At 35.3% G+C, this 26957-nt stretch overlaps 1 protein-coding gene across 3 annotated transcripts in view; it reads right to left on the bottom strand.

Moving 5' to 3' along the window:
- ESRRG (estrogen related receptor gamma) overlaps positions 1-26957 on the bottom strand; it is a 648087-nt gene that overhangs the window by 45586 nt on the left and 575544 nt on the right. For all 3 annotated transcript variants that reach the window (XM_078156311.1, XM_078156312.1, XM_020982262.2), the window contains 2 exons: positions 15097-15207; positions 11319-11480 (listed from right to left, as the gene is read on the bottom strand). In XM_078156311.1, coding sequence (XP_078012437.1) covers positions 11319-11480; positions 15097-15207 — 273 coding nt within the window. The remainder of the gene's footprint in view (positions 1-11318; positions 11481-15096; positions 15208-26957) is intronic.

Below are 26957 nucleotides of genomic sequence, written 5' to 3'. Positions count from 1 at the left end.
GTCCATCAGGAACTTAAGAGTTTAAAAGAGAAAAGACATGCACAAGAACATTTTTGAAAAAAAAGTTAGAAAAGGACTGAGTCACAGGAAAGGAAAAACAGCCTTGGTATGAGAGATGAAGAAATAAACTATTTCTAGCTCAGGAGATATTATGGAAGATGGCTGACTTTAGGCTTTGAAGGAGGTAAAGGATTTCAGCAGACAGAGATTGGACATAGAGGTAAAGAATGTTCTCTATGACAAAAGCATGAATACAGAAGAGGGCAGGGGGAAGATGAGTAGCCAAGTTTGCCTGGAGATTATGGACATTTTAGTGAAGTGCCAGAAAGTACAGCTGGAAAGAAAAGTTAGAACCATTCTATGAAGGCTGTGCCTATCTGAACAAAGGGATTTTATTTGGTAGACAATGAGGAACCAGTTGTGTTTTTAAATTTTATTTTAAATCAAATTTGCACTGTACTATGAGGCATTTGGTGGAGAAAGGGGTGGAGAGTGAAAACTGAGAAACTAGTTAGGCTATCAAAGTGGCCCAGGGGAGAGGTATTGAAAGCCTGAAGCAGGGCTGGGTAATTAAGAGCATAAACAAGGAAATCAATGTAAGTGCTATTGTAGGACTGACAGTTGATTGCATAAGGAGAGTAGGGGAGAAGATCAAGGCCTTTGTAATTTGGGAAAAGATAGTGTCATCAATCAAAATAGTTTAGTTATAGAAGGAGAAGATGACAAATCTTACTTTATAGATACATATCAAGTCTGGAAAACTAAGAGAAATGATTCCCTTTCCACAAATGGTTAATGTGGCAGAATGCAGTTAATATTAACTCACATCTAACTACTACTCTTTGCTCCCATTTCCTCCCTCTGAGGCCAAGCAGAACAATGTTAATCTCTCTTCTACAAGGGAGTCTTCCAAAGAGTTGTAGATAACTAACTCCTGCCAATCTTTAATGCCCTTCACCATCTTTCTTGTTCACCTCTGAACAGTCTAACTTATCAGCGTCCTTTCTAAAATATGGTACTTCAAAAAAGGAACATTGTAACATAAATGTGATGGGCTGACCAGGGAAAGGTACAAGTTGGACTTTCCCCACCCTAATCCTGGATACTACAGCTGTTTGGAGGTAGCCAAATTCTGCTTTCATGGCTCACACATGAAATCACCAGCTATCATATGGTTAGGGTTAGGGTTAGGGTTAGGGTATACTGCTGAATCACACCGAATGTATAATTTATTACAATTTACATATTTTTATCTAAAGAACTTCAGTCTAGCTGAGCAACTTCCATTCTCCTTCCCTCCATACTTGTACAGTAGAATTTTCTATCCCACATTTAAGAATTTACATTTGTACCTTTTAATATGGAATCTTATTAGATGTGGCCTCTCAAGAATGGGAAGTTACAAGGGATTTTGAAACTGTTCCAGTGGAATGCGTGCTCTCCCAGGTCCTGACAAGCTAGAAAAGCTTTGGGTATAGGGCTAAGCTTGAATAGGTACCTCGAAAATTTCTCCCATCCTTGTTTCCCAATTCCTAAATGACGCTCCATGGGCATCCAGAGTAAATTTCCCACAACACAATCCTGATTACCCAAGTGTTCAGCATCCTGCACAAACACCTTCAATACTTAGCCCTTAGCTACTGAATAAATGAACAAAATATACAACTCTTTCTTCTCATGAACTTAAAAAACAAGGAAAGTTAATAGTACAGAAAAAAATAACTCAGTTAGAGTGTGACACAGGCCAATCACACAAATAACAACAGCCTGATTTTATTTACAAAATGCTGACTGCATATATTTAAAAAGAGTCAGTCTTGCCATTAGCACCCAGATGCTCCTTTCCCCTCCCTTTCTCTTCAGATGGTCACCATGTGCCCTGCCTCAAACGTGCTGACTGGATAAAGGAGCCCTGCACTTCAGGTAATTAATCCTTTCCTAATGTAGGTTAAACAGGTGTGAAGCCTACTTCATTCAGAGAGAAAGTAGCAGCTCTTTGGAGACACCCATGGAATTACAGTATTTAATTGGGCTCAGATGACTTCCAGAAACAAGCCCAGGCTGTGCTGCTGACCTAGTCATATAGGAATACAACGTTTTTGTTCTAAATCTAAGTGGATTTTATAATATCAGCAAGCCATAGTTACAAAATTTGACTTCCTAACCAACCCACAGTGACATCCATTTTTATGGAAGATATGATAGGTGGTTAATGGGACTCCTGATTTTAGGATTACAATAGTTAAAGAGACTTCATTTACACATTTATTGGACAACTATGATAGTTTCCCCTACTTAGATACATCTGAGATCTCATGGATGTGGGTACTCCAATGGTACAAACATACAAATCATCCATACCTTCTCATTCTGTGTTACTCTTGTCCATATTGTTCCACAGGGAATCCACACCACTTGCTTAAGGCTTCCCTCTAGAACTCAAACTAATCGAGCATGTAGGCTGTCCACAGTGGTTATCTCTCACTGTGACTACACGAATGTCAGTTTTTCCAATCACACATCTTGCTGTTCAGTTCTTTATATGACTTCTCACATGCAATTCATTGGTTGAATGACAGTAATAAGAGGGCAAAGTGAATAGGGTAGTAAGCAGGGAGTCAGGAAGGTGAGTTCAAATCCAGTCTTAAGCATTTCTTAGTCGTGTTGCCCTGGAAAAGTCAGTTAATCTTTGTTTGGTTCAGTTTTCTCAACTATAAAAATGGGAAGAATAACAGCAACTACCTCACCGGGTTGGACTGAGAATCAAAGAGGAAAATATTTGTAAAGCACTTAGCACAGTGCCTGGCACATAGTAGGTACTTACTAAATGCTTTAAAAAACCCAAACTCAGATCATATCTGGCTTCAGCAGTCAAGGAACACTTAATAGAGAAGGTCCCATTTAGATTGAACCTTGATGGATCTAGGAGGGAGAAGACAGAAGAGAAAAGGTAGTACAGGGAGAGGGAATAGTATGTAAAAATGTAGACAGGCAGATGTCTGTACATCAAATGAACAGTCTGCATGAAATACATCTAAGGCTTCAGAAAACAGCACAATGGAAAAGAAGACTTTGACCATTTTACCATTAAGTACAATTTTTATCCACTATTTCAATACTTTTTAAATAAATTTCAATGTGATTTACAACTTGAGGTTACTCTTTTTTTTTCCCTTAAGAAACAATGGAATACAAGAAAATCAAGTATGAAATTAAAATTTAAAAAAAAGAATTCTGAACTCTTTCAGAGGTTTGGATGCTCATAAGACTCTTTCTTGAATCTGACTAGAAAGAAGGAACTCTTGAAGAGCAATTTCAGGCCTGTTACTTGCCTCTTAGTAAAATCCATAACCTTTTTTTCCCCCCTTGTAAAAGTCTTCTGTTTTAAAGAGGGATTTCACATTAAGCTAGCAACTAGTGGAGCTCCTAGATCTATATACTACACAGCATAAACTGTTTAGGAAATGCAGTCATTAAAGATGATTTCAGCAAGTTAAATGGTTATTTTATAGTATTCTCCTAATTAAGAGTCATTTAAGATGGTTGGAAATTGCCTTGAATTAGGGGAAAACAGCATGATTTTAAGGAAAATATATGCCAATAAATTCCTGGAATGCCCTGGCATATCTGGTACAGTACTCCAAATGCTGTCTGATTTGCAAAATACCACTACTTCTGTAGTTCTGGGTCAATTTTGAGGTCAGTTTGTGCTGAAGCTTTCATATTAGATTTGTTGGAAATGAAGAAAAAAAAGAAGAGAGTAATAAAAAAAAGTCAAAAGGAGAAAGGTGGTGAGAATATATTTGGGCACACTCAGGTAATGAGGTGACTTCTTACACTAGATAAGAAAAGTGTAAGCAATCCTATAGTCACCTACATAATGTTATATAGAATCACATCCTGTAGCTGTCTCTCAAAAATTTGTCATCCTAAAGTTGTCTTACAAATTATATAAAGCACATTAGGACCAGTTGATATATTTTTATTGTTGGGTTTGACAAAACTATGATGGATGCCACTTAGGAATTTAAAATAAATAGCTGGATCAAAATATGGTTATTTTTCAGATATAGTGGGCACCAATCAAGAAGTCTTTATCATATATAAAGAATAGCAGTAGTGACAGGGCCTGTGATTTTACTAGTATAGGGAACTTCCTGGTAAGGAAAAGCCCTCTACCAATGTAAATCTGCACCTTACAGGTTAAGTGACTTGCCAAAGATCATAAATCCAATTTATGTGAGAGGTGGACCTTGAAACCAAGTCTTCCTGACTCCAAGGCTGTCTCTCCACCCGTTATGCCACATTGGCTCTCTTACCAAATAGAAAATAGCCTCAAAATAAGAAAATGAAATAGAAGCTGATTATTCTCAGCATTCTTTGCTCGTCAAGGATCCATACTATGGCACATTTTCAATTTGATAAACATTCAAATAGAGAGGAATATCCCTCTCCCTTCTTTCTTGGCTCTTGCAATATTTCAGCAGATTAAACTTTAATAGCCAAACAGGTGTCAATATCAGGAAATGTCCCTTCATATTCAGCCTAGATTTTGCGATATTTTAACTCTTTTCTCTATTTGACTTGTAGCATATGGTGACCTCAGGATTACCTTACTTCTTTTTGCTCAATTCTTCACCCACACTACTCATTTTATTTCTTGCATATGAAAACCATGATTGTACACCTCAATTCCAAGGAGTGACTTATTCTTTAGACCTTGACCTGACAAGGAGGTAGGCAGAATTAATCACCAGTCAGACATCAGCAAACAAAAGTCTGAAAAACTTACTTTTCAAAAATTCTGGGGTTTGAGATATAAAATAACTTTAGGTTCTGTTCAGGAAAACATAACAGGTCAAGTATTAATCACTTTTTTTAAATAGACAAAAAAAATGCAACAGCATTCTTGAATTAAAGATCCTATATTGTACAAGTTGTTTTTTTTTAAATCAGAATTGTTTTATAAGGAATGGTGTCTGATATTTGCCATCTTAGCAAATATTTCCAAACATAATGCAGTGGTTAGTAACAGAAGTTCTGTGCTTGACTATAGAAAACTTACTACTCACTTCTATTACCAAAATAAATCATAAGGGTATTTTGTGAAGAAAACATCTTGCCTTCGTTTAAACTGTGTATTTTCAAATTATCCTATATTATATAGAAAAAATGTTTCTCTGATGCTTGAAGTCTCCAGCTGCCACACAATTTATATCTCTTTCCTGTCCTCTTTGTTTTTCAGCCATTTTCCCTGAATGTCAAAGTCAATTTAGTGCATTTCACTTTGCTGAATAAATCAGAGGCGAAATCCTTGCTAAAAGTGAAAATTTGATTTGCTAAAAGGAGCTTAGGGCAACTATTAATCAATATATCCAGAGTGTCAACGCCAAGGCCATGATAGACATGCATTCATTTGGAGATTGGTTGAGGCAGATAAAGGGGGACGCAGGGGAGAAAGTGCAACCAGACCATGAGAGGGAGAGATTAGGGTTGAAAAGAGGGTCAATAAGGAGTAAAGAGGGAAAGGAAACACACTGTAATCTGGGAAGGTTGGCCTTAAACATCATAACAAAGAGGTTGCTTCAATTCTTCTAAATATGGCAAAAATATTTTGATTTGGGATTTAAATATACGTGCATAAAACAATTTGGGCTGGCTTTCATGTAACACTTTTCTCCAAGGACATAATGGTCATTTAACTTCATGAAATAGTCCTGAGAGTTAGTTAAACATGATAGAAAATAGTTACATTTTGTAGATAGTATAACCAAGGCAAAAGAAAGTGGGGAAAAAAAACCTATTGGACTTAAAGTTGTATGGGTACCACTGATTTGTTCATGGGTGGGGACTTAGGGAGAGAAATAGGACACAGAGGGGAGGGGGAGGGAGAGAAAAGGATAGGAAAGAACTGGTGGTTTTGGCCATAGTAATGCTACTTAATTAACTTATTACTAGATGGTGAAGCTGAATCAGACATCTTAAGGACCACAGTCCAATCATTTGATTCAACTTTAAAAAAAATTTTCTAGGTGCAAGGAACTCTGTTGAGCACTAGAGATCCAACAAAAATAAATAAAAGCCCCTAACTTCAAGTGGTTTCCATTCTACCACCTTGACCAAATGCAGCTTAACAAAGCACCACAAACTGGCCTGATTATTCAGTTTAGTTAATGAAAGCATAAAGTGCTGAATGCTAATCTGTTTTCTACTTCTACACTGAAGGTACTATTATTACTTTAATTCCCAGCTAAATCACTTGTTATATGTTAATTTCACATATGTCATGCCAAAGAAAAATATAAGCATGGCTATGCAAAAGATTCTTTGCTAAGTACATGTGTTTAATCAAATTCTTTTCAAATGCCTAGTAAGTGCTAGGTCCTGTATCTAATCTATACTGAGCCAAGTTCCCTGTTCGGTATACAAACTAACATCACACTCTATTCCTATCACACACATACATGGGCAAATACCCTTTGCATTGGATGTATACTGCTGAAAACATTCCAAGTGATTATTTCCACCACATTCTTTATGCTTTTTCTCCATGTCATTATCACACAGAGCGGTGCTACCACAAGTTCATGATGAGGAAAGGGCATTTTAAAAAATGACAACTCTGCAGCAAATCATGTTCTTGTTCACTTTTAGAATGTTAAACTGTACCCAGGAGAGCTGCTTTAGAAAGGAAACCTTAAATATTGTGCTCTACAAAGAGTGTGCTGAAGCAATAATGTTTCATAAAACATTAACATTAGCACTAAAATATTCAAAACATTCCTGGATTTGCTCCATCAGAACTTATACCCTGGTGTAGTACAAGTTTTTATCCTTAGTTTTTAAACAGCTTTGTCATTTCTGGGAAAATCTGAGCACTTATGATGGGAAGCTAACCAGCCACTTTTGGAAAGAATCATGTAATTTCATGCAAAGTGGACAAAGTTGATTTCTGTGAATTCAGCCAATATTTTTCACATGTGCATGTTTCTAAAAGAATATTTAGTGCAACGATGTACTTAAAAACAAGCCTGGGTGTTTCTAGACTCTACTAAGGAGAAGCAGATATTGTAAAATAACCTCCCTCCTCCTCCTCGCTAAATATCAGAGATATAGTTATATTATAAGAATGGTGAGCAAATATTCTTAAGTAGTAATCAGATCTCAGCAGAATTCTACCCCTTACTGTACAATAATTAATTTGTCATATTCAAAGGAGACACATGACCCTGCAACTCTTACAAAAATGGAAAGGAAAAGAATTCCCACGTGAACCGTTTGTTCCTCTAATACCTAATATTCTTTTCAAGAAAGGTATTGAGTAGGATCCACAAATATATTTAAGCCACTTATATAGGTCAGCTAATATGGGTGATGTCTTTCCAAACATCATATGAAGCAGCATCAGCATCTGACTAAGCACCTTCAGCATTCTGCTAACGAAGTTACAGTACATAAGAATATTTTAATCTGGCACAAAGAACAATAATAGATCTGACTGCTGGGCTGATAATCTTCTTATCACACCCTGTGAAATCTAGCTCTAATATTTGACTGAGCCTCCATTACTAGGCAGCCCATTCTCAAAAGGCCAACAATGGAAAGAGAATGAAGTGCAATGTGCAAGTACCTCCATATCTACATAAAAGAGATTAGAGGCGACAGCGTTCCATTTTACAGCTCAATCATATTGTGTTAGCATGCGCTTATCCGAGCGCGGACGAAATTGAAAGAGAAATAAAAAAAAGAGTCAGGCAGATAGGAACCAGAAAAGCGAGGCATGAGCAATTTCCAAGGATATAAAAGGATGCTAATGGCGGGGCCCTGTCATTCTTAAGAAGGGCTATTAGGGCACCATCATCTGTTCTTGTGCCCTTATGCTCCTCTAACTAAAGTCAAGCATTTTCTAATGCCATTTTGATCTTTTTCTTCTTGAGATAAGGCATGGTCATGTTTCATAACAACACACTTTCCCATTTGTTTGATTTATTAACACAAGTCAACTAATTCTATAGACTGATGAAAGTCATTCCTTCCACTATACTGTTTTATTCAATTCTTTACTTTTTTTATTTGGCAAAATCAAACTATGGAGTTTATGCGTAAGGACTGAGAAGAGCTCTGGAATTTACCTTTGGAGCTAAGCTTAATTTTCAATTGAGCAACCAATTATAAAACCAAGATAGGAAGAGAATAAGAAAAAAGATAGAGTTTGCAATTTTCTGAAGACTTACACCAATGATCTTGTGCTTTATACTGAGAAAGCTTGTTGAAATTAGACAAGTTTTGAGCTAGCATATTAAGTTGCAAATAGAATTAAATTCTGAATCCACCCCTATTATTGGGACTGTTACCCTATTATTATCATCACAGCTCTACTTTTTATCAAAGTATAGTATAAATGTGTGTGTGTGTGTATGTAAAACATACATAACATATTTTCACTTTTACACCCCTATAATACTTTATTTCCTTGAACATTCTCTAATATGTTGGTGGTCTTGACCAGTGCCTTCAACTGTAGTGTGACACGTGACCCTTGCTCAATTCAAGGAAGTCATCTTCCTTCTCTTAAAAAAATATTCTATGGCATTTCAGCAAAGGCTGTGCTATAGCAGAAAAGCTCTAGAATTGAGTCAAGAAAGCCAGGTTATAGGCCCTATTCTCACATTCATCAACCATGTGACTTTGGGCAAATCATTTAATCATTTAGGCCCTTAAACTTTCAAAACCAGGAAATTACAAATTATATACAAATTTTTTTTTGTCTATAATCCCATTCATCTCTAACAGTATTTCTTTTTTTTTTTTCAATTAAAAGGGAATCCTTGTTTCGTTACCTTGAAATTTTATGACCCCACCTTTAGCTCAGGGCATCCTGAAAATATAGCAAAATCACAGCTGGAGATCATAAATCTCAAATCTATCAATAATACTCTCACAAATCTCTACAAGTACCAATCTTTGGCTCAAAATCAACAGCATTTACTCATGGTTAATGTAATCTCTTTTCCCAAACCTCCATTCCTCTTTGCTACCAACCTTTAGAGCAGAGGTATTAAAATCACAAGGTGTTGGAGTGGAACCTCAACTGGGAAATATTTTAACAAAAAAAATTTTTTTAATACCACACAACACAGATAATGCTAATTTGTGGTTTTCTAAGTCAGCATGTGGCCTGCAGGGGTCCATTTCTATTTCAGTTTGACACCACTGTTGTGGTAAAAGTATAAAGCTTATTTTTTTTGTCATCAGAAAACAAAGGGAAACTTTTTGTTTTTATTTTTCACGTAACTGAGAAGGAATGAAGATTTCTACTATGCCTATGGAATAACAAATGAGAGATTTAATTTTGGTTCTTCTTTAAATTGTCTGACTTTTCAACATTTACTCAGTGGGACTGTCTTTCACATATTTTTGTATCCGTCAAATTGACAACAGTGTGTGGCACATAATAGACTCTTGAAATGAATGCTTATTGACTATTGAACACTTGGGTTCTTTTGGCATTCTATCACCAGAGCCTTTGGCCAAATGGCGATCTTACCTTCTTCTGACTTCAGCGTAGCTCATGAAGATTCTTGGTGGAAACAAAATAAAACAAAACAAAACTCAAAAAACTCTTTGCTGTCTCTCATTTCCAATTATTTTACATGTAGGCCTTAGGTCATTTGCCATACTTCAGCATCTGATAGATTTCTCTTTTGTCATGGGGGACTCAATAACTCTTAAGCCTCCATCAAACTTCTCTCTCTTTCTTGTACGAAAGCCGCATATACACAATTTCAAAACAAATACCTAAGTAGTCTTATGACTGAAATCTCATGTGGACTCTACAATCATGAAGTTGGTATCATCAAAAAAGAGCAAACTCTCAAGCTCACCTATATAACTAGTTTTGACTTAATTTGGGGGTGCTTTATTAGCAAACAGTGTAAGACAAAGTAGCTGGTATACTACAGAGTGATGTTTAAATTAGTCTACAATTTGCTTGGGCTCATCTAGAACTGCACTGAACAAAGCCATTCAGAAATGTCAGCTGTGTTCCTAACCACTGTAACAAATTGTTGCCTGAATGCTGCACACCTAATGACTTCAAATTAGCTTCACTGCGATATTGCCTGACAGTTCGTTACGACTGTTAGCAACATAGCTGGCGTATCATGACCAATAAATTGGTTTCAGTGTGGGCTGGGAAAGGGACTTCCATCAATTTGATTAAAGAAATTACTGTAGCATTCAAAGCATAAAGACAAACTAGTTTAAGGAGACAGAAATAAGTTAACTGTACCAGAAAAACATTGCTCATGATTCAAAAGCTTGTTTATAAACCATTTGTGGTACAAAGTTCAAGGGAAAAAAAAAGACCATTTGGGTCCGATATTGACTATCTCTGAAATTGTAGTTACATGCTTTTCTACTGAGATAACATTTCATGTGAGAAAAAGTGGAAAATTTAAAATTTTCAATTCTCAAATAACACCAGGAAAAATTAAATGTTCATATAATTCTTTATGAATTAAGCATGTCTTTAAATATATTGTCCATGAATTGTAATACTTACAGAAACTAAACATTTCATCAGCAAACCAGAACCCTGAGTGTGTGTGTGTGTGTGTGTGTGTGTGTATGCGTATGCATGTGTGAGTGAATAAGCATGAGAGAGTGAGAGAGAGAGAGGGAGAGAGAGAGAGAGAGAGAGAGAGAGAGAGAGAGAGAGAGAGAGAGATGCTCAGTACAGATGGCACAGAGAATGAAAAAGGGTAAAATTCAAGCTATTGCTAGAAAGTAGTAACCTTTTTTGAATCAGAAAGTGGCTAGGTTCAATGACTCCAAATCCTCTACCAAGGAAATTTTTAAATGATATTTTGCTTTTTTGTTGCATTCTACCAAACTTTCTAACAGAAAAAAAAAGTATTTAATTACCATAAAATGAAGTTGGTATAAATGTATCAATGTATTTTAGCAAAATGGCAAAAGCTCTTAATTAAAGAATCAGCAAAAAAGGTGAGCACATTAATAATTCGTTATCGTTAAAAGAAAGCCATCAAATAACAAATAATTTCATGAATTAATAATCACACAATAAGATAAGTTCTGAAAGAATCGCTGGCGTCTTCTTTCTTTTTATATCATAAAAAGTCTGAAAATGGAAATTCTGAACATGCATACTTAGTGAGCAACATGAAGAAATAAATAAATCACAAGATCACACAATCTTTTTTTAACATCTAGAAGATACTTTTGTATTTGGAAAGAGTTTGAAACATCAAAAATGAGGGTTTTGTCTTGTTTTGTTTTTGCTGCTGTGATTGTACCTGGAATATGCTTAGCCCATCCAATGATGACCACCAATTCTCTGTCAGCCAGGTCACAGAGGGTAGTGAGAGCTTTGATGTCACTGTCTGGAACAGTAGGATCAGGCATGGCATAGATCTTCTCTGGTTCAGCCACCAGCAAATGTGAGACAATCTTGTTATCTGCAGGAACGGACCAGAGCACTACAACATCACTAGTAGTATCATCCTCTTTTTTCTCAACCATAAAATATTCAGTTTTCCTAAACTAATACTGGATAAGGCATTAGCTTACAAGTATTCACATTCATTTTGAAAATATATTTCTTCTAAGAAGACCTTAACATGACCCAATCAAAACCTGTGCCAATCAATAAGGAATGGAATAAAACCAATTCTTGGTCTCCTTGCTGAAGAATGAGATTCTGTTCTTATAATAAAATTACTTCTTGCAAATAGGTAAAAAGAAAGTGCTGTCTCATATGTGTTTTCATTATCAAGAGACTGTTATACCATGGGGACTAAGAATTATAATATTTTTAAAGGAATGCCCAAAAGCAAATTAATAAAATCTATGATATAATGTGGGATAGAGGTGACTACCCATGAAAATCATAGATACCAAAGTCATTAATTGTCTTAATTCCTTTAAAAAGGGCAAAGGTCATAGTTCTTCTGCCTGGCTGAATGACTGATTATATATAACCTCATCTCCATGAGATGCACGAAAAAGAAGACTAGTTTCCCCCTGTATCATAATTCCCCCCTGAACGAATGAACACACACACACACACACACACACACACACACACACACGCACATTTTCCAAATACAGCCAATACCAGAATGAGAAAGCATTAAAAAAAAAATTCCCTCCTTAAATGTTCACTTGTTTCTTCAGTTCTGGTGTTCATTTCTTTAATTCTGTTAAGCCCTGCTTTTGTCTAATATTCTCTCTCCTTCATATTTGTGCATCTGAAAGTTGTGATATATGTTTAAAAAAATCCTACATAAAATACACCAGAGCCAAATGGAAAGCATCACATCAAATGTGTTTTATTGCTTTGGGGCATGTGAGAGTTTATAGAAGGGGTTGTAAAGCCTTGCTAACTGAATAATTTCTGGCTGGCCCAATTTTCATTCCTTATGAGAACCTCGGCATCTTTTCCATGTGTGGTTTCCATTGATTTCAAAGGAGATATGAATGGGTTAGAAAAAACCTGGATATTTGATTATTACTGCCTTAACTGAAAGCCTAAGCATAATTATCATTTATAAACATTTTGTTTTTAAAACAAAAACAAAAAAAACCCCATTATCTCTTTTCATTTTGTTGAAAACATATGCTTTTCCTAAAATAAAGGATATGTATATATTTTCTTTAGCTATAACATCCTCCCTCTGTCACAGAAATAAAAGGCACATTTTCCAAATTCATAATCATCTTTTCTTAGTCATGATAGTGCAAATCATCATAAATATGAACATCACCAGGACTGCATTTATAGAAGAGAACATTTAAGATAAACTCGGACTTGGGCTTAGGTTGTGAAGAATCATAACTGTGTTCTCCAGGCCATGTTTTTCTTTGCTTTTTTATTCCCTCCACCCCCATAATTTGAGGAAAATATTATTCTATTTGAATCACAGATTTTACAGAGAAAACTAGTTGTTTTCAGATGATGTAGGGATGTACTATGTATTTTCAATTACATTTGAAAAATTTCAGCTTTAATTGTTCTGACAATATAATATGAAATCTTTGGGCAGGTTATTATATTCTATGTATTAGAGAAAAATAACCAATAAAAGGTAAAAAGGAGAGGGGATGAAATTCTAGTCATTTCATTACAGGGAAAATCACTACTTGTATCAAAGGACGCTTACATTGAAGGGATAGAGAAATTTAGTTTGTGTTTAAAAAGGCCCATCATTCAGAAAATTGAATAGCCATGAGCACTGTTTCTAGGTAAATCTTATTTAATGTTTCCTAATTAGAATCAATAGAACCCAATTTTCATTCCTGTGCCTTTGTACTGCACAAACGATCAGTCAGGGTCCAGAAAATCTCCCAGGCTACTTTCTCAACAAAACAGATTCCCTGTCTCTTGACACTTATCTGACACAATCTGAAAATTAAGTTTTATAAATGTTTGTTACAAAAACACACTAATTGGATGAACTAAGGAAAAATTAACATACAGGCCTTTAGATAATGAGTAATGATTTATTAGAAGGGTAGTTTATTTCAGACAAATGAGGCTTGCTGAAATTGCCATAAGCTTCTTAAAGGTATTGCATCCCATTACTTCCCAGGATTCTCAGCATTGCATAAGGATCCTCGGAAATTCCCTTATGATTCTGACTTTAACATGAGCACATGTTACTTTTTCTTTCAGAAGGGAAACTATCAATGATTATTAAGTGCATGTCAACATAAAACAAATGAGAAATAGAAAATCTGTATGATACTGACTCCAGGAAAATTAGAGCTGTAATTAAACTAAGCATTAGTGTTTATTAAATTTTATTGTATTATCAGAAAGTTTTTATTATAATGCATAAAATCTGCTTAATGCAGCCCCAGACTATATTTATAGGATACTAACAGCTTATAGAAACTGAAGAAAAGATGCCAGATTGGACAATTGAAGGTATAATCAACACAATGCGTTTTGGAAAGGCATAAGGAAACTATGCCATATGTTCCCTTAAGCTACAATTTCATGTAAAACTGGTTGTTTTTCTTTTGCTATAGCTAAAAATGCCTTTTTGCTTATAAATCGAGGTCTGTTTTATCTGCTCCAAAGACCTCCAGACTCTCACCAGTAATGTGCACAGCAGTGACCCCTCCTGGAGGCTATAGAACTTGAAGGAAATGCTGGGGAGTGGGGGAGGAAGGAAGAAGGAGAGATGGGGGTTTGTAAAAAAGCTTGAATGTGATGGTTGAACTGTAGAGACAAACTCTGTAGAATTGTGTTACTTATGGATTTTGCGACTATGACAACTGAACAGGAGGATTCTATGATCAGCTTTCAAAGCATTCTGTGACTGTCTGACAGGAATTCTGAGTTGGCATCCCAAAACTCGAGATGTGTTGCACTATTTCAATTAACGTGTTTTTCAAAGAACTGAAAAAGTTATCCCATTCAATCTATACTGAAGTTACCTTTCATTAATGTAACAATAACACTGTAAATTGCAACCTGGAATTATAAAATCATGAGCTCTTTTAAAATATGTCTTAGTGCCCATATGAGCATTTTAAATGTAACTGCCAACCTATGCTTATTATTAGTGTGGCACATTTTTGTTTTAATCTGTTGGTAGCTACTTGTGTTAACCTTCTATATCTCCAAATTAATGAGGACCCTAATGTATTTTCATTGGGACATTGAGCAGTAAAACTCATTTAGTTGGTGAAAACTACAAAAATCACTTTCTTGTGAAATCTGAAGCCAGTAGCTCCAATGAGGTAATGATCACAGTATGGTTCATTTTATGTCCCACTGAAAATAAAGACAACTTGTAAATGTAAAATTTGCACTGCATAAACTGTGTATTAACATGCTTTAAAAACAATACTGGAAAAGGTGAGAAACTCACAAAGCTTTTGAAACAAAAATTGTAATTAGCTAGATTATATCTTACATTCTTTTTGTGGGAAACTCACTGGTAATAAATGCCATAGTCCTTATACAAAGCGAATTCCTACTAAAGGCAGTGGTGTGGGCTGACACACTAAGTGAAAAGAAAAGCACGTGTATGCTGGGAATTCCACAATATCTGATGTACTTACATGGCTTTTTGGCTGGCTGAACCAGCTGAGGGTTCAGGTATGGGCTATTCTCTGCATCTATTCTGCGTTTGTACTTCTGGCGACCTCCACGTACTCGATCAAGACGCACCCCTAATGCAAGAAAAAGAGAGACACTGTTATAGTGCTGAGAAAGTAAGCTATCTTGTATAACACAGTGGAGAGGTAAATAAGAAGTATTTGGGGAGTCTCTGGGACAGGGAGAGAAACGCAGAGCACTAGAGGGCTTAGGGGACATGGGAAGTTACAGATGAAAAGGATGGTAGCGGAGGTCCACAAGAAGACTGTTCTGTTCACTGAGCTGTTTCCCCATCTACACAGTAATTGTGATCTAGTAAAGGATGTGGGAGAGCATAAAGTTTCATTTTTTGTATCAAAGCAACGGTGGCTTATCACTACAATTTTTACATTCTTGAAGCTATTGTGCTGACATAGATTACACACAGCAATTTCTATCATCCCTGCAAACCACAGGCATAAGACAAATGTAAACAAGAAGGCAGGTTAGACATGGAAAAACTTGAGAGGCCCTCAGACAACCAACCAAACTCCCTATTACTTCTACCAGCCACTTGGTTAAAAAAAAAAAACCAACTTAAAATAATACTACTAGTACTTTCTACTACTAAAATACAAAAATTATGAGGAAAAGAAATACATTATCTATGTCTTGGAGCTAATAACTTAAATAGACCCCTTTCTATATAAAATAGGATAGAAAAGAGATCAGTCGATAAAAATAAGGATTACATGGGGGCAGCTAGGTGGCGCAATGGGTAGAGCACCAGCCCTGGAGTCAGGAGGACCTGAGTTCAAATCCCAACTCAGACACATAACACTCACTAGCTGTGTGACCCTAGGCAAGTCACTTAACCCTATTGCCTAGCCAAAAAAAAATAGGATTACACCTATGATTTCATTGAGAAAGGGATCTCCTGAATGTGGGAACTTGCTTTGATATTCAAGTTGGGAGATTCTTGACAACTTAGAGTCTTAGAGAGTTCTTCACTTCATTGAAAGGTTAAGTGACTTCTCCAGGGTAGAGCACAGCTAACATGTGTCAGAGATGAGACTTGAACCCAGGTCTTCCTGGCTCCAAGGTTGGCTCTCTATTCACTAGGCCAAAGTGCTTTATTGCCTTTTATCAGAGAGAAGGAAAAGGAAAATCCTGGACCTCTGGGGTCTAAGGAGGGAGTTGCTAAAGTGAGTGAGGCGACATAAAGATAGGGAGAATGGAAGAACAATCTTGGACAAGTAACTTCAGGTCACATGGCCTGAATTTTATCAACTGTAAAATAAGGGGATTGGATTAGATGCTCTGCTGTTACACTAAATATAACAATTAAGAGTTTGAAAGGGAAAGTCATGTATTCTGAATTTCACAATTGTGGCTCTATGTATACAGTAAGCGAATACAACATCAATAGGACCGAAGACCTAAAGACGCAAGGTACATGATTAGAGTGTTGCAGAAAACAACAGGCTAGACTGAGTTGAAGTAGGGAGACCATTTTTTTGTGTAGTATTGTCATTTTTATTATACTGGCAAAGCACAGTCATGAGCGTTCAGCATTTCTACAGTGATTAAAGTTGATTGTTATTTTTTTTCCAAATGTTTAATTTGTTTTCCAATCACATGCGAAAACATTTTAACATGTTTTTTTTTTAAGTTCCAAATTCTTTTCCTCTCTCCCTCCCTTCTCCCTTCATTGAGAAGACATGCAATTTAATATAGGTTATACAAAATATGTTTCTGCAAAAAGTATTAATATACTGGTAGCAATTAATTGAATTGAATATCATGATCATTCTTTACTAAATCCTTGACCTGTTTCATGCACATGTCAATGAAAATACAAAGTGTGACAGAGTTGACAAATTCAATATGACCAATTCAAATTCACACTGGTGTTTCAGGGAAACACAAAGACCAAATTTTCAGTTTGTCAAAAGGCAAAAGATTTTCAAGTGTATCTAGCAAGTAAACATATTTTAGTAAGGCAAGATACATACTTGGCTCAAGTCTAGATAACACAGGTTGTCTGGCTTTATCAGTGTACAGTTAAATGAAATCACTTTAGTATTTTCATGGGATATTCAAAAAGTTTAACAAATGGGAAAGCTAATATGAAACTAGGATTTTACAGCATAATTTATCTTCTGAAAGAAATATGCAATAGTCAAAAGTGTTGCTACATTCTAAAGATATTATTCTTCGTGAAGAAATAGCCAAGTAGCGGCAACTAGGTGGTGCAGTGGATAGAGCATTGGCCCTGAAGTCGGGAGGACCTGAGTTCACATCTGGCCTCAGACCAAACACTTGACACTTACTACTGTGTGAACCTAGGCAAGTCATTTAACCTCAATTGCCTTAAAAAAAAAAAGCTGACTAAATGATCACTGCCAAACATTTAGGCCTGGGATCTTATTTTAAATTTTTGTCCTAACCCTTTTTACATTGAACCTCAAGATCCTCCATTTCCTCCCTAAAATGATCTAGTCTTTATCTTTCTTTATCTTTCCAATTTGTGAAACATTTAAATCCTTTGGGTAATAAAGGGCTTTCTGCAATCTAAATGATATTACAAAAATAACTTATATATGCTCTAGGTGTTTTGAACCCCATGAACCTTTTGTTTACTACTCTCCAACTACTTCCACCTTCCTTGAATATTGGACTCTGTTCCTGGCTCCCTGGGTTCTGATATGCAAACATTTTGCCTTATTGTGCCAGGATGGGGCCTCAATGCAACTCCTTGCAGACACTTTTCCATACTCCTCCAGGTGGCTTCCACCTCTTCTTAAAGCATTCCATTAGGATGTAAATTCCTTAAGGATCATATACATCCACTTTTTACCCAGATATAAAAGAAATTTTGTGGGATAAAAGAGAGAAATCAAGGTAAATTCTTAGTTTGTACTGCTTTCCAGGAACTATAGGGACCAAGAAGGTGGTGAAGAATTGAGAATTTTCTATTTCTGGCTCATGTTTTTTGGGTGTTTGGCAATGATAATAGCCATCTAATTCAGTTACTGGGAAAGTGGTCTTTGAATTATAGAGTAGCATATAAATACAATGATGACTGGTAGACAGCCCACGTGCTCCACTGTCACCCTCCCAATGCCAGTAGAAAGGAAAAATGTGTGTACTTTGGGCAAAATGTACTGTGGTGAACTTTGGGGAAAACAAAGACATGATGAGTCCCAAAGGATGAACAAGCATGGAAGGGGTATATTTGTATTGTTGGGAGCTCCTAAGTTGATGAGATCATAGACATGTTTAAGTATTTGAATGTACAATGGTAACATTTTATTATTAGTCCTAATAATAGCAGTAGTCCTAAGTGGTTGAGTAACTATACAAATATACAAATACAAAACCTATACAAACTACACAAGTAACTATGCAAATAAAATAGCATAAATAGTGGCTATGGTGGCAGCACAGCAGTAGCACTACATAAGTCTATTTTAAATCCTATTTCTATTTCTAATTTAAAAAATTGAAATTTCTTTTAAAAAGAAGAGCAGATGAAATTAATTTAAAACTTTTAAAGCTCAGTGACATTTAAAATTAGCTGGTTCCATGGTTGAGATTTGGAGGCAAAGGTATGAAAACATGTTTTATTCCTTTACATAAAGTTTATGCAACGCGAAGCTTCTAAATTTCCTTGTTTTTCATTAAATTATTTATTTTGTGAGTTTCTATCTTGTACCTAATACTTTTAAAAGAAATGTTACACATTTCCAGAATAAATACAAGAAGAAAGTCCATAGAAGTCTTGAACTAATGGGTAAGAGTGAACAAATACCCATCAAACTGACTACTTTTATATTTGGGACCTAAACAGAAACAACCCTCCTAATGTGTTGCCACTTAAATGAGAAAGAAGATTTTAAAACACCTGAAATCGAAAGATAAATAACTCAGCCCAATATATATATATGTGTGACAACAAAGTATGTAATAAGCAAAAAGAGGGGCTGAGGTCATGTGATATATCTTCTCCCCACCCCACCCCGCCCCAGCATAACATGCTTTCTACATGCCATGTATCAAGTTGTACTAGAAAATAATTCAAAAAAAGGAATAGGGAAAACTATCAGTTATGGTCCTTCAATAATGATGGAATAAATAAAGAAACATATTGATTGTTTAGAAATTACTTCTGATATGTTCATTACAAATGTATACATATGAAATAAAAAGAACTAGTTCTTTCAGTTCGATAGAAATTTATCCATAAAAAACCATCATGTGGGCAAAATAAAGAACTCATTTCCAGGTTTAGTTCTAGAAATACTAAATTTGGTTTCTATAGTTTCACTGAAAGGAATCAAAACAGAATCATATAAAACATAGATGTATCATCATGTTCATCGAACCCTCACCAGAGCATTGGACTCTGGAATGGCAGGCTCAGATATTAAGTTTTAGTCTTGTCAGGTCTGGAGAGGGGCTTTCATGATATTTCCTGGCTATTTCCATATCACTTAACTCATTCCATCACAAACATCCCCTGTTCACTAAAACATGACTCTTCCTTTGGGATGCCCAGCTCTGAGCGCTTGCACTTCATTTGCCCAGAAGTTGGCCTCCATGTGACTTCCTGCTTAACTACACCATGTTATTGGGTACCTCTTCCTTAATAGCTCCCTTTTATGTATGGTATTTCCCTATTAGAAAGTTATCTCTCGGGACAGGGACTATTTTATTTACTTCTATTGTATCCCTAGCCTTTAACAAAGTGCATGACCACATCAAGCCTTCATACTAAATGCTTCATATACCAATATCCAGTATCACCCATACTGCCTCATATTGAGAATGCTCAATGCCAATTAAAACTACTATGTGAGTATACTTCAACAACACAAAAATTATCATTAGCGACAATTAATTCCAATGAACATATTTTTTCAAATATTACTGAGAATTAACTTCCTAAAGAGCTCGTTATTTTATTTATAATGTTAAAGTAAAGTTGATCTTACATATACTTTTGAACAATACTTAATCTTTCTTCAAATTTGGGCAAAACCCAATGGGTGAGTCTATTTGCAGACAGGCATGTAAGCTTGTAATGTACCCTCCCCTAAAAAAAATGTTCTTGACTTTCTTATGAACTAAAGAAATAAAACAAGCATTTCTATAGTAGAATAGTAGAATAGAGGTAGTAGTATAGTAGAATAGAAAAAAAAAGATTGCACATGAAACTGCACATCTATTATGTATAAGTTACTATTCCTTTTAAATATATAATAAAGTTATATAATTTTCTTTTTTTCCCTTCCCCACCCTCCCATTTTAATAAGTTACTACAGAAAAACAAAATAATATAGAGATTATAATAAGATGCTTTAAAATGTTTAAATAAATGTAACAAAGAAAACATGAGAAGAAACGACTTATTGAATTATGAAAAATGTCTTTCCAAAGCATTTAACGAAAAAGTTATAAAGTGAACTCTGCATAATTCAGGTACTGTCCTCTTTCTACTCAGGAATAGATATCTGAGATAAAAGAAATATTGCAGAGGGCAGAAGTGTGTTTAATCAAAGAGTAAGGGAACTGAAGCTTAAATTAAAATAACATAAATCTATCATGATATACAATGTTGTACTTCCTCTATATTTTCACAGACTTACATTTAAACAATCTTTTCTTTTCAACGGAAAACAAGTTCAGATGAAATGTTCAAGTAAGAAAAAAATCCCTCTTTCCCTCCATGAAAAAGTGAGGAAAAACATAAATCATCTTAGAATCAAATAGCAGCTATGGATAATTGGTCAAAAGTACTACTAAATTAAAGAAGTATTCCTGGTCCCTGAGGTTTTTTTTTCTTTTATGTATTATAATATGAATCAAAGAGTAATAAGTTATTACAGCTTAGAGATCCTTTTGGTCTCAGAAACACATGAGTGAAGATGATTCAATTAAAAGGAGAATATTTCCTTACTTCCCACATTGGAATCTTTCAGGCTACACATAGCTATTTGTTCACAGTTTTGAAAAATTTAGTTCTGACAGACAGATATGTATGTATATATATACACATATATAATATATAAAAAATATATACATAGAACATACACATAGATTATACATGTATTATATATTATAACATGTACAAATCATATATTATATTGAAAAACAGGTACTTCCAGCCTGAAAAATTACAAAATGGAAAGAAAACATTCTCCTTTTAATGGAATAATCTTCACTCATCTATCTCTGAGACTAAAAAGATTTCCAAGCTTGAATAGCTTATTACCCTTCCATTCATTGTATTATACATCAAAGAAAAAAAATAGGGACCAGAAATATTTCTTTTAATCTTAATATTGCTTTTGACCACTATGCTGTGTATGTCTCTGTCTGTCTCTGTCTGTCTCTGTCTATCTGTCTGTCTGTCTGTCTGTCTGTCTGTCTCTCTCTCTCTCTCTCTTTCTCTCACTCTAGCTCTCAGATATTCTGGCAAAGTAGAGAGAATACAGGGCTTTGAGTCAGTAAAAGTTTCAGCTCTTGTTAATTAGCTATGTGAGCTTTAATATCTTTGGAACTTTTATTTCAATATCTGTTAAATATGTACAAATAAAAGTTACGTTCATTATCCCAGGATGGTAAAGATAGACATCTCTCTAGTACCTCAAAACATCCTTCCCAGATACACCTCAGAAGCTCCAAGCCAAAAAAATCTATCTCATAGGAAGGATGGATTCTATTACAGACGTTGGATAGCAAAGAAACTCAGCTGAAGTCACATAACCAGTAAGTAAAAATGGAAACATACTGAGTCTTCTGATTGCTAATCCTGACCACTTTCTACTACATCATGCTCCTGCAGAATAAACAGATGTAAAAATATTTTAAAATGCTATGTAAATATGTATGTGCTACTTATGATTGCTTGTTTATGTTGTGTCATGTCCCAATTCAGAGAGATCACTATTTCCTTACATCACAGCCATTCAATATGTATAGTGGAAAGCATGATTGAGTTTGGCAAAATTCAAACCCTGAAACTTATTAATTGTGAGACCATTTAGAATATAAGCTTCTTGAGGGCAGGGACAGCTTTATCCTTGTATTCCTAGCACCTGCCACAGTGCCTGCTTCTCAGTGATGCTTAATATTAATTGAATTAAATATCACAAATCAATTAAATACTCCAAGCCGCAATGTTTTTTATCTGCAAAACAGGAATATTAATACAAGTACAATCTACTGCATAGGGTGGTTTTGAGGAAGACATTTTATAAAATATATTGCAATAGACATTTGTGAATTATGTTAGGAACTTAAATTTTCACCCTTGGAGCAAACAGTTGGCCCAAGGTGCTGGAAAACAGGATTGTGTTGTTTCCTTAGTATTACAGTATTTTCTGGCAATGTCTAGCTCCAAGATGAAATTTTACCACTAAACCAGACATTAACTAAAGTACTTAGATGACTTTTATTTAGTGGGGGGCAAGAGAGGGAGGTAGTACTTTTTAGGTTTACTGCCTCAACAGACAAAGGGTGCTATGGTTGTCTGCATATATGGAAGTAATGAAATATATTAATAGACATCACTTTGCCTCTCTTTTCTCGTGTCTTCCCTCCTACTTATCCACCCAATCCACAAAGCTCAAATTATTGTACAATCTGGAATACTCATATTGTTGATATACATAAAATCAAATTAGCTCCATAAATGTCAAATCTCCACATCGTTGTCTTTTGTGAAGACAAAGACATCAACAGTATGAGAATTTATACAAAACTTTGTGTGTCTGAGCTATGTTTATTAACCAGTTAAGCAAAGTTTTAAAATAAAATTTCTTCCCAGGAAATAAGGTCCCTGCAACTGTTTACTGCATGACAGGAAACAAAATTAATTAAAGTAACTGGATATTATTCATGTGAAAACTCACTGTTACCTTTAAAAAAGGGGAAAAAAGGAACTTTAATAGTCAACATTACCAACCTAATAGAGCACTTCATATTGGTTCCTATTTCAAGTACCACATATGCCCACATTGCCACGAGGGAATTACAAATCTTATACATTGTCAGAATTTACAAAATTGGGATAGCAAGGATAGACAGAGAGGCAAAAAAAAATGCTGTGAGGCAAATAAACACAGAAAGTAAACTAGTTCAGCACAAGGTCTTCTTAGGCCAGCTAATTTTAACATTATATCCCTTTTTTAAAACTTTCTGCTCTAATGCAAAAATTTTGATTAATTTTAGATGCTGCCAAAATTGAAAAGTAAAAAATACTTCTTATTAATCACAAATAAGAACTTCTCCCTTTTAATATATTAAACAGTGTTCTGCCTTAGCCAGGTTCGCTCAATTTAGAATAAAGCATATAAGATGAAGTTCCTGAACAAAGCTCTGTTAAGGACATTAATTAAATGGACTCCCAGGACACTTAAACAAAAGGCACAAGTGCTTACATTGAAAAGGAATGGATATCTAAGTTCTTACCTCCTAGAATATAAGCTAGGTAACTGTTCAAAATAAATGGCCTCAAACACAGTTTGCAAAAAAGTCCTCTAACCACTTTGGAAAAGCAAATTTCTTCTAGATAGAGAGGATAAGGAGAATGAAGACTTTCAACAGAACTGTGTGGTCTCTACATGCACTAGGTCAGTTGCTAGAATGAGTAAATGTAGTTTCTTGCAGTGTCCTTGAATTCTCCTGAGATTTTGTGGGAGAATCATCAAGAGAGGACACTAGAAATCTCTGAGTAGCAGCAGAAAGAGAAGCAAGGGCAGATTAGCAATATCAAAAGCAGCAGCAGGAATTTTAGTGGCAGCTTCTGATGGGGTTTTCCTTCGGGACAATATCTTGATAGAGTGTATGAGTTTGCCCTCGACAAGCTGCGCATATTTATAGGCTACTGAGTAAAGGATTGAGTGAAAATTTTATGCATTTACACTTAACACCAGGGAGTGGATATAACATATTGCTATCATCAGGATGCTAGAAGGTAACCCAACAACTCAACCCCTGAAAGCTACTTTTATCCCTATATCCCAAAATATAGAGCTAACCTTTAGAATATCCCAAAGATTTACTTCCTCAGTTACCATTTCTAAAACTCCTTATCACCAATTCTTTCCTCTTAGTAATGTCTTATTATAACAACAGTAATGACTCCTTACATTTAAATAAGGCTGCCAATGACCAAATGCTTCACATTTAAGCAACACAGAAATCACGTGTGGTAATCGGCTAAAATATTATAAACCTATTTTACAGATGAAAACAGGGGATATACTCTGACCATGAAGTAACTCTGAAGATAAGAGACTATGAACTCAAAGCTAAGTTGTCTAATGACAAGTTCTCAATTCTTGCTACTCCATCAAGCTGAATTAATTTACTAATTAAGGATCAGAAAGGGTGCTAGGCTTTAGAGTCAGGAAGGAGACATTTTGGTTCAAATCTGAGCTCTAACGTTTAGAAGCTCTGAGATCACAGGTAGGTTTCTGCTCTGAGCTACAGTTATCTCTTTTGTAAAATGGGGACAATATTTGCATTGTCTACTTCAAAGGATAGGTGTGAGAACAGTGGTAATTCATACTGTAAAATTGAGCCAAAATATGAGTTTTCATTATGTGAGTTACTCAGCATAAACTACCATGATCAGGCAATTTTGGGGGGAAAAGGGAAATCTAAAATGTGCTTTGAAAGCAGAAGATTTTAGAAGTAAAGCTAACATTCCCAAATATACAGTTACTATCAATACTCCCACCCCCACAAAAACAAAATCCTACAAAGCTTATGAAGAGACAAGGCAAATTTACTGATAAAGAGAAAAAAAAGGACAAAACCTACAATTTTAGATATATTAAAACATTTAGCATTTGTCATATTTTATTCAGGCTGAGAACTAAAGTGATTTTTGGCAAGGACAAAAATCACTGGAATTGTCAGAGGTTGCCCTAATATTCTGAAGCTGAGGAGGATCCTGAAACACCAGATGCATTGCCCAAAAGATCTTTTTATTGAGACACAGCAAATTAGAGAGAACCATTCGATCACAAGCTTTATCAACGGATTTTGGTCCTTTAAGGGATCTTAATAATCATCTGTTCTAACTACCTGATCCTGCAAATGAGGAAACAGAGGCCTGGAGGGACAAAATATCTTTCTTAAAGAAACTGAACAATAAGAACAAGAAGTACTAGAGCCTAGGTCTTCTTGCTTTGTAGTAAGACAGTGTAGTCTGCCCACAAGATTGGAATCAAAACTACTCAGGTGGCAATTCTTGGAAGAAAGAAGATATAAAACTCCACTCTACTCAACAGAGTTAGAAGACCAATTCTATCATGGCTATAGAGATAACAGATAATAGTGCCCCTAATTCTGAGGACTCAACAGGGAAGTCATCTGTTGGTTTATATGACACATTCTCCAATACAAATGTGTCTACATCGAAGCAAATAAAGAATGTTTTAAGCAGAAATGCAAACTAATCAACAAGCATATGAGAGAGGTTCCAAATCACTAGTAATGAAAGAAACACAAATGGAAAAAAAAAAGATTGTTGAGATTTTGTCTCACACTGAACAAAATGCCAAGTATGATTAAAAACTGGCAAAAGTCAATGTTGGAAGGACTGAGAAGACCAGCACACTAAAACAGTGTTGATGGAGCTATGAATTAGACTGCCCATTCCATGAAAGAATTTTGACTTAAAAAAACTATTGAAAGAAGTGATCTTTATAGTAGGAGAAAAATGTAACTAAAACAGATGCTCAGTGAATGTGGAACGGCTAACCAAATTGTGCTTTATCAAAATAATAGATTACTATCCCTTATGAAAGAACAATAGGAATTCATGTAAAGATAGAACTTGTGTAAAGGGAGGCTGTCAAAGAGCATAGAACCAAGATAACAGTATACGTGGCAACAAAAATAAAAATAATAAAAGTGAAGGAATAATATGATGGGGAGAATGATAAGGAAATGGTTGTGATATTTTTTAAAAGATAAAAATAAAAAATTTCAAAGTTTTACATGCAAAAAACTGTAAAGGGAAGTCCTTACTTTTGGTCACTAAATGATTATAAAGAATGAAACTCATAAAGAATTCGTTTGCTTTAGATTCATGCATTGTTATTTGTAGGGTTTAAGGGGTTCCTTTACTGAGAGGAAAAGACATGGCTTATTCAGGTTTGCTTGTACTTCTTGCTCTAAAAAGGACTATGAGTGAAATGCTGTAAAGAAAAAAATGACCATAAGCAAAATGTTTACTCAAGAAAACTGCTCGCCAAGAATGAAAGTTGTCCTATTTGAAGCATGGAACCCTAATCTGTGACACATACAAATACAAATTAGGTCATCTGCAACAGGTAACAAGTTTTAATTGAATGTCTTCTGTCTGCAATTCTGACAAAAGGTGAATGGAAATAAATGAGTCTGGCAAGACAGCCCTGAGCCTTACAATACCCAATATCTCATTATTTTTAAACAGCTATCTATAAACTGATGCTGACAAGCTTTGAACCTTTTATTTCTGCTCAAGACGTGGTGGCTGTGAGGAAAAAAAGGAAGAGGGACACCCAGAACGTTACATTAAACATGCAATACCAACCATTATCACCTACCCAATGTAATTAAAGGAAAGCTCCTATTCAAAAGGCACTATTTCTTACTTTCATTCCTGTCAAAAAAAGGAGTTGGAGTGCATTTGCTAAACACAGCACCTTTAAAGAAATATAGGGAAATGTTCTCTTACCTCTTTTCACCAGTAACATTTCTCTTGAAATACTGACATAAGTTTTGTTGCTGTAAAGTTGAAACCTTGCTCATCTAAACTCCATTTTCTATGGTTACTTCATTC

Source organism: Phascolarctos cinereus, unplaced genomic scaffold (genome assembly GCF_003287225.1).
Source record: "Phascolarctos cinereus isolate Bilbo 61053 unplaced genomic scaffold, phaCin_HiC Scaffold_5;HRSCAF=322, whole genome shotgun sequence".
NCBI lineage: Eukaryota > Metazoa > Chordata > Mammalia > Diprotodontia > Phascolarctidae > Phascolarctos > Phascolarctos cinereus.
This window is presented reverse-complemented; position numbering and strand designations above follow the sequence as displayed.